Source organism: Centruroides sculpturatus, unplaced genomic scaffold (genome assembly GCF_000671375.1).
Source record: "Centruroides sculpturatus isolate CEXI.00-Female unplaced genomic scaffold, Cexi_2.0 scaffold67, whole genome shotgun sequence".
In the NCBI taxonomy this organism is placed as follows: domain Eukaryota; kingdom Metazoa; phylum Arthropoda; class Arachnida; order Scorpiones; family Buthidae; genus Centruroides; species Centruroides sculpturatus.
This window is the reverse complement of record NW_019384305.1, coordinates 1,142,909-1,152,803: the sequence shown is the minus strand read 5'-3', so window position 1 is coordinate 1,152,803 and position 9,895 is coordinate 1,142,909. Positions and strand designations below refer to the sequence as shown.

General features: G+C 27.1%; 1 protein-coding gene across 1 annotated transcript in view; it reads left to right on the top strand.

The window, feature by feature from the left end:
• The window catches only part of LOC111618633 (GTPase-activating Rap/Ran-GAP domain-like protein 3), a 148,678-nt gene that overhangs the window by 91,310 nt on the left and 47,473 nt on the right, over positions 1 to 9,895 (top strand). The window contains 1 exon segment of the mRNA XM_023360195.1: positions 9,363 to 9,444. Coding sequence (XP_023215963.1) covers positions 9,363 to 9,444 — 82 coding nt within the window.

Genomic DNA, 9,895 nt, shown 5'->3' with positions numbered 1-9,895 from the left:
TTTTTTTTTTTTTTGCGAAATATGATTCAGAATAGTCAGATTAGTGTAGATTATTACGTCAATTTGACGTCATGTTGTCATTTTCTCGTTACAGAAAGTTAAAAACTACGTCATATTGACGTAAATGTGTAATATTGTGAAAAAACAGAGAGTATTATTCTGTTATATTGGAAATTATTTTACGAAATTCTTTTACAGTATTTTATAGCTTTTATATTTTATAAAAATTATATCTTTTTTCCGATACATTATTTTGTAATATATATATATATATATATCCTAGAATGCTCGAAAGGATTATTGATGATAATAACATTGTATACTTTTAGTATGACAATGGGATAACAGCGTGAGCCACTAAATAATAAAAGTGTCACGTTAATCCCGGGTTTATTTATTGTAAACCGATGCAATAAATATAACGAATTAAATTCATTTCGTTATTTTATTTTTCTTTCTTAACGATAATAATTAATTTATATATTTTCTTGAATACATATTTAAGTATAAAACTTTAATTTAAATATAAAGTTTTATACTTAAATATGTATTCAAGAAAATAAATTAAAATGGTTTAATGTAATTAATTCGAGAACTTAGATTTATAAAGAGGGATTTTAGAATTAAAGAGATTAGTTTAATTAAACAATTCGTTATAACCGGGATTTAGCATAAATCTTTAAACCATTTAATAACCTCGAAACAACGTCCTTTCAATGGTCGTTCTTAACAGGTTTGGCTTCTATTCTTTACAAGATATTTTTCGAATTTAAACATTATATCTTGTCTATAAGGGTTTGTTTATTTATTTACAAGAAAATAAAGTTTCTTTATTTAAAAAAATATATATATAATGAAACTTTTTAAAACTACATTTGTTGCTATATTTATTTTTATATATATATATTTTTCTTTTCCTTGAGAAGTGTACTTTTAGTGGAAAAAATATTTGTACTTTCGAATCTGTCAGTTTGATATATTTCTATCTGTATTACTCTCAAACCTCCTAAGGAAGTTATATAAGAGAACTCTTGTCTAAACAATGTCAATACCTATCTCGAGGCAGAATGGGGTGAGTGCAAACCATTTGGGGGTGAGAAAAAAAAAAAGAAAAGGAACATACCTGAGAAAAAATAGTTGCATGCTATTTTCCAATGACACTTCTCTAAATGAAGAGTTATGGCTTTGTAATGCTCATTTAATGCCTTACTTACTTAAAGAATTAATCTTGTAATTTCAATTTCTAAACAGTTTAATTCAGGCCCTCTATAAATTACTTATTCATGCCTTTACTACTACTACTACTAATAATAATAATAATAATAATAATAATAATAATTAATGGTAATTAAAATGATCTGTTTTACTTACATTTTTAAAGAAGAATGTGATTGTTATGACGTTTGTAACGAATGATAGAACTTGTAACTAATGAAATTAACAAACAGACTCGCAGTATTTGTAATGAAGCGACGACATTTGTAATTAGCAGAAACATGTCAACAAACGTCATTTTTCTAATGAAAAATGGCATTTGTAGCTAACATGGTTTTCGATAAACAAAGGTTTTTTAGCCAGCGACAACACGAATGACGGCGCTTGTAACTAACTTCGATGTATCATTTGTAATGAAACACAGCAGGATTTGTAACGAACTGCGAGCGTTTTAAATCGAATAAATCGTTGAAACGAATTGCGACGTAATATTTGTGAAGAATTACTGTATTTGTCGCAATACGGTAAACCCTCGATTTAATAGATATACTGTATCGCCTTTCTATAAGGGGTGCCACCTCGACACAACGTCAATGGATACTCATCACTTCAGATAAAAGCGAACACCGTTAAATCGAGGTAACCTACTGTATTTAAAATATAAAAAGAATTGATGAATTTTTTTAGTATTTAAAACTCTTTAAATTACATCTTAATTTTAAGATATTGAGCGCTTGAGGATACACACGTATTCTCTCTCTCTCTCTCTCTCTCTTCCACGATAGAAATGGGATTTATAAATTCTTTCTCTTCAGTATCTTTCTATGATTTTCAAAGAGAAAAATCTATTAAAAGTTTTATTTTCTCTTGAAGTGTGTATTCTAGAATCAGGTATCTCTCTGGTCGATATGAATATTCTAGTAAAGCATCCATTCATCTATACTTCCTTAACGATATTTACCTAAACTTTCATCCCTACTACGTGATGTTTAGTTTGTTGTCATGGTGACATTTTAAGTGCAGATGACAGCGCGAGGATTTCATCTCTGCACAATTACGCCATTATCTCATAAGTCAACATTATTGAAATGGAATTTGATGAAGAATTTTTTTTTTCTTCATCTTCTTAAGATTCGAATTTAAACACGTGTACGTATATACATAACGCGGTTTTTATAGATAATTATGTAAACATGTTTATGTGGAAGTGATGTTCCAGATACTTGGAAAATATTCTATACATCTGTGTTTCTTAAAATACATACATTTGCTTTATAATATGTATATTTTTCCATTAAAAAAAGGTGATGTATTTATTTAGAAAGGGTCTGCGATATTTTTGTCGATTTGTTTGTTTGTTTGTTTTTTTAAATATAGGGCACTATTATAGGACATTATATTATGTAATTTGTATAGTTTTAAAGTTTATTTAATAGTCTATATATATAAGTACAATTAAAACAACTCGATATTGCGCTAAACCAAGAGTATTATTATTTAAAGGTGGATCCGTTTGTATTTATTAGCGTTTTATGAGGGTAATGCTATATCGAGGTTTTACTTTATATAATGTTAAAGTATTGTTAAACATTTATTATATATATATAAGATTTTTATATTAAAAATTAAAATGTTTCTTTTATATATTAAAATAAAAATATCAAATTTTACTGCAATGCAGTTTAGTTAAATTAAATTTAAGGTTTTTTTTCTTTCTTTTTGTTTTTCCCCCGTTCTTTTTATTTACTTTTTTATATATATATATAAATTGAAGAATTTTTAGACTTTTTATTTTATTTTTAAGTCGAAAGGATGATTTTATATTGTATAATTATAACAATGAATCTAATATAATCGAAATAGGTTGGTGTTTGGTTGTTTAAAAGGTCAACCTGACATGGCATTTAGCCAAAATATTTCGATTTTTGTCTGAAAATCTATTATTACTTGCACTTTTTGGATCAAAACCTTTACCTTTACAGTAAACACTTCCCTCCCCCTTTTTTTTGTTTAGAGGTGTCCGTCTTTAGAGAGGTTCGACTGTATTATAATCAAAATATGAGCTCGGTAATGATGAAATGTGGTATAATAAATTTAATAATGTAAATAACGATATTATTTTATTCGATATTTAAAAAGTATTTGTCAAAATATTGCTAAGAAGATCATTTGATTTGTTTCGTAACAAAGGAAGGATGCCTTAATGATTTACTAGAAAAGTCAGGATAACGAAAGTTATCGATCACTTGGCACAAAGAATTTCTTCCATAAAATAATTTATTTATATTATATCGAATTAAATAATAAATTAATCAAATTAAAATTATTATTTTCATTCATAATATACGCTTATTTAATAATTAAATCTCAATTAAATCAACCCGGATCCTTCTGAAACTCCTCAAGTCAAATATATATGATTAAAACGTATATGAAGTATGGTAATAAATTTAAAAAAATTTTTCTATAGAATGGAAATATATTTAACTTAAAAAATTAACGAATGAAAATTTTTCTCCATGCCTTTCAAGTGCAAAAATTTCCAAGTCTAAGTGATGCATTACGGTGACATGCAAATGACCATTAACATTTTATTGCCAACAGGAGTGTTAAATAGGTCGTGGCTGTTTTCTGCTTTATTTTCAATGAATAAAACATGCGGAATGACTCGAAAAGATTATTGGTAAGCTGCAATTTGTAAGATGTCAACATCTTCAACATGACTTTAAAAAAAAATAAATAAATAAAATAATAATAATTGAATAAAATCTACCAAAATTGGATTTTACTTAAATGGATTTCACTGCGGATATAGAACAAATCGCGTGTTTGTTGTTCTAAATATGGCCAACAGAATAATGAGCAGTAGAATTAATATTATGTGACTTATTTAATTGAATATTATAATAACTTTATTACGTACAGAATATTAAAGTTTATACACTTGATTTTGTTAAAATAATATAACTAAGTTATGAATAATTTGTAGAATTTTGGCTTATTAAAATAATAATTTAAATTATTTAGTAACATATATATATATATATATATATCCTGCTATCCGTGTTTGGTCTGAGTGGATCGAACCCACGTCCTTCGATAATGTAAGATAATCGGAATTTATGTCTTCGAAAGAAATAACTTTAATCGTGTTATATATTCTTACAGTTAATGCCTTTATATTCAATTAATTTTAATTGTATCTTCGTCCACTTAGTTATTACGCCAACTTTAGAGCGTGTTTGATGTATTGCCGAAGGACGTAGGTTCGGTTCCCATTAGAGATAAAATCGAAAGGTAGTTGCTTCGTTTTGATGATTCCTGATCTTGATCCAGTGGTTTTATGTACATTTCAGTTATATCTAGTGTTTGTTTAAATATATTTTACTGTTAAATTAATAATTACTATAACCAGTAAACTCATTAGAGTGTAGATCAATAGTATTTCTCTATATATACAATAGTATGACACACACAACTTGTCGTAACTGAAAATGTCGTAAAGAAAACCATAACTTTTCGATTAAGAATCTAACTAAAGCTATCTTGAATTGTCTTGATTTAAGACAACCCACTCCATACATTAATATAACAATGCTTATTTACGACATTTTCTATTACTAAAGTTTTGTGAATATCGATTATTTTCGTATCGTAACTTACGACAAAAGTTTGTCGTAAGTTGCGATATACGAAATTTTTAAATTAAAATATGATGCATGCCGGCATTAATAATTAATATATTTTTTAATAATTTATTTTACACGTTTCGGTAAATAATTTAAATGAAATAAATCCGAAATAATCAGTTTTTAAATACAATTAATATCCGTATAAAGGAGAATTTACATAGCACGCATCTTAATCAATAACAATAGGATGTTCATAATTATCATACTATTCCTGTTTGCCGCAAATCTTGAAAATGTTATTCTCGTCTATTCAATAGCCTAAGAGGATTCTATAATTTCTATTATAAAATTTAATATTAGAATTTAGTGATCCGTTGACGACTGCATTCCCAATATCCGTCAGCATTGTTACATTTCCGTTCGAATAAAACAACCGTAATTATATTTTTCCTATTTTTAATACAAAATGATTTCGGTAAAGAGGAAATGATAAAAATCAAATATCATGCAACGTTAATTCTTATTTTTTCTCCTTAAAAAGAAAAGTATATAAAAGAATTATTTATTCTCTTAATAAGGCAAGAAAACAACGATATCAGTCGAGGTTAGATTTCGTCTTATTGTGGCCCTAATTTGTATAACAGACCCTTTCCTCCTGCAAAAAATTCGAGGCCCAAGTTATACACTCATAAAGCCAGGCTCTAAGCTTCAGCTTGTTCGGCTTATATGCAAATTTTCTAGAAAATGGCGTCTGGCTCAAAAATCAGTTAACCGTTGAAAAGATTACTTAAATGGCTTTTTCAATAGCTGCCATCTTGAAAAAGCATGTTTTGAATCCATCCGAAACAGGAATAAAATACAGTTAACTGACTTTTGAGCCGCTCTGTATATGTTTACAGTATCATTTAAATTAGATAATTAAAGACTTAATTGGAATTATTTTAATAATTTAATTTTTAATAAGAATAAATAATAATACGTCCTTGGCCTCAATTTTTCAAGGATATTTCTTTTGATATAAACGAGTAATCGAATATCTTTTTTTATTTGTTTATTTTTTCTGGTTTAAAATTACAGATTTAAAATGAATTATTTTTATTCTAGTTTACTATCTTTTATTATTATTATTATTATCTTTAAAAAAAATTGTAATTATAAATTAAATCAAATTAAAGGAAATTGTATTTGTTTTAACATTATCTAAGTTAAATATTTATTTCACTGTAATTGTTTGAGTAAAGGATACTGAGCTTTAATTTATATTTAGTTTGAAGAAATGACTATATAATAATGCTGTTATCGTAGCAATTACTGTATAATCTGTTTAAATTTTAGAGTAATAAATTTTTAATAATTCAAGCACAGATATAATTACGTTAAATCGCGAATTTCTTCATTGAATATGCGATGTTTCGATCGATTTATTGCACTTAATACGTTATTTTTATAAAGTTTCTTCTCTCAATACGTTATATCGAGGTTCTTTTTTAAAGTTAAATGTAGTATATTACGTGATTATTTCGTTTATTACGCTATATTGCAGATTTTATACAATGGATATTCTTATTATAAACACAATTGAGGCTGAAGTGTCCTTTTGATTTACGTCATATAGCAGTCGTGTATACTTTAAGAAATTGTCGAAAGTAAATAAAGTTTTAATAATATAAAACATAAAAATGTTATTTAATATTTATTAAGCTGCGCAAATACTTAATAGAATTTTATATATGACGTGTACAAATTTATGACCACTTATCAAAGGCAAAACCTCTTTATAAAAAGTCGCTACTGACTAAGCACAGGGATACTGTCGATGATAAATCACGATACAGTAATCCCTCGATTTAACGGATTTCGGATTTAACAAGTAAAAAAGTTGTCCTAAAAGAAATTTAGAACCTTTTACCTTTTTTTTTTTTATTTATTCGCCAATAGATTACGCTAGAAGAATGTACAGTACATTATAACAGCGAAGTTGCGGCCGAAGTTTTTATCTTTAAAACGTGAACGTCGAACGTCGAGCGCCGCTTACAAAGCGGCGTTCGACGTTCGACGTTCACGTTTTAAAGATGAAAACTTCGGCTGCAACCTCGCTAAATAATCTATTTGTAATTGTACATTATAACGGAATATTAATACATCCTAGGCATTGTAAGTTCGTTTATCTATTATACACATTAACACAGTAAAACCTGTTTAGAACGGACCCTCTACAAAACGGAAACTGCTAAAATGTAAAATATTATTATAATTTGGAAACTTGTCGCGAAAACGGAAGGATTGATGTATAAAAACCTGGATTAAACGGAATTTTTTAGTGTAACAATAAGCTAAATTCTAAATCGTAATTAAAATATTCGAATTTTAAACAGATTTTTTAAAATCTTTTATGCAATATGTTTATGAAATAAAAGACTTTTATTGCATGAGAAACAGTTCTGAATACAGTACGAGTAATAATATTTTCTCAGCTTTCTTATACAATAAAACCTGTGTAAACCGGACTAGCAATATACCGAAGATTTCTTCCCGTTTAAGCAAGTTTCCGTTTTATTAGTGTTCCGTTTTGAACAAGTTTTATTATGTATATTAATAATAAAAAATAAAAACATAAACCTGTGTAAAACGGAAACCTGTCAAAACGGACGAATTTGTAAATTTTTGACATAAAAATATGAAAAAAATAAATATATAAAATTATTTATTTTGAAATTTTATTTCATTATTTTAAAGGATTTTAATTATAAAAAATAATAATAATAAATAAATAAATCGAAAGGTGTTTCCTCTNTATACACACATGTATTTTCCAAAAAATAATTCTATCAAAACAGAAAAAAAAATATTCTAAAATTTCAATTCCAATTCTTCCAACTGTCAATAAATCCGTGTAAATATCAAAACGGTTTGCAAATATGGTCTTTAATAATTTCTCATGACTAAGTTTTCTTAGATAAATACACGGAAAAATATATAACTGGAAGAAGAAAATTTAAGGAAGTGGCATTTCCCATAGGAGAAGCTTTGTAGTACTAAAGCTTAAAGCTAACGAAAAGCATGCAATGATAACAAAGACTAAGAAACAAGTCCGGATGGGAAAAGTAACCATGGTGACATTAAAACCAGAATCAATCCGATTCGGATGGGTGCATTAAGGTAATTTCTATGTAATCCTATGTTCAAGATAAAAACAAAATAAAAGAAAAATCTGGGATGCTTTAGAAATACTTACGTTTCCCTAAAAAGTACTTGAAATACCATCTTGTCTGATATTCTGGGTTCTCTAAGACAGGAGTACTGGGAGAACCATAGACCTAATTTTTTTTTTTTAAATTAAATTCAATTAAATTTCGGTAATTATAAATTGTCTAAATATTAATTTACATAATTATATATTAATTAATAGTAGAAAAAAATGAGTTTAATTGCATTATATACATATAGAGAATATCAATAACTATACACGCAATATTCTTAATTTAATAATTTTATAATTTAGAGTAAAATCCTAATTAAAAACTTCAGGGAAATAAATGTCAGGAAGATCTAAAATAATTTAAGATAATGTAAGAACCAGAAAAATAATATTGAAGAGAATGCAAAGGGCTTATTATATACATAGTAATTATAATTAAAGTTCCACTTTGAAATGGCCATAAAATTAAAACTACTGGACAGAATGTTATCAAATTTGGTAATAGTGTACAGGACGTCGTGGGATTTTATTTCCCCGCGAAAAGAAAAATAGTTCAAAAACTCACCACCAACGGAAAAATGGCGCTGTCTACAATATTGTTAAACGAAATAAGACACGAAGAAGACATCATTGAAAATGTTTTTAATCGGTTTTAAAACGCGTTACAGAACATGTTCAATGTGGTGTCGACCATTTTTTGATAAGTAAGTTACATCGCATTACTGTGTTCTCAACAGTAGCTCTTAGCATGTCAGGAGTAACCCCACAAACAGTTTTGTTTTAAAACCGATTAAAAACATTTTCAATGATGTCTTCTTCGTGTCTTATTTCGTTTAACAATATTGTAGACAGCGCCATTTTTCCGTTGGTGGTAAGTTTTTGAACTATTTTTTTTTGCGGGGAAATAAAATCCCACGACGTCCTGTACACTATTACCAAATTTGATAACATTCTGTCCAGTAGTTTTAATTTTATGGCCATTTCAAAGTGGAACTTTAATTATAATTACTATGTATATAATAAGCCCTTTGCATTCTCTTCAATATTATTTTTCTGGTTCTTACATTATCTTAAATTATTTTAGATCTTCCTGACATTTATTTCCCTGAAGTTTTTAATTAGGATTTTACTCTAAATTATAAAATTATTAAATTAAGAATATTGCGTGTATAGTTATTGATATTCTCTATATGTATATAATGCAATTAAACTCATTTTTTTCTACTATTAATTAATATATAATTATGTAAATTAATATTTAGACAATTTATAATTACCGAAATTTAATTGAATTTAATTTAAAAAAAAAAAATTAGGTCTATGGTTCTCCCAGTACTCCTGTCTTAGAGAACCCAGAATATCAGACAAGATGGTATTTCAAGTACTTTTTAGGGAAACGTAAGTATTTCTAAAGCATCCCAGATTTTTCTTTTATTTTGTTTTTATCTTGAACATAGGATTACATAGAAATTACCTTAATGCACCCATCCGAATCGGATTGATTCTGGTTTTAATGTCACCATGGTTACTTTTCCCATCCGGACTTGTTTCTTAGTCTTTGTTATCATTGCATGCTTTTCGTTAGCTTTAAGCTTTAGTACTACAAAGCTTCTCCTATGGGAAATGCCACTTCCTTAAATTTTCTTCTTCCAGTTATATATTTTTCCGTGTATTTATCTAAGAAAACTTAGTCATGAGAAATTATTAAAGACCATATTTGCAAACCGTTTTGATATTTACACGGATTTATTGACAGTTGGAAGAATTGGAATTGAAATTTTAGAATATTTTTTTTTCTGTTTTGATAGAATTATTTTTTGGAAAATACATGTGTGTATATATATATATA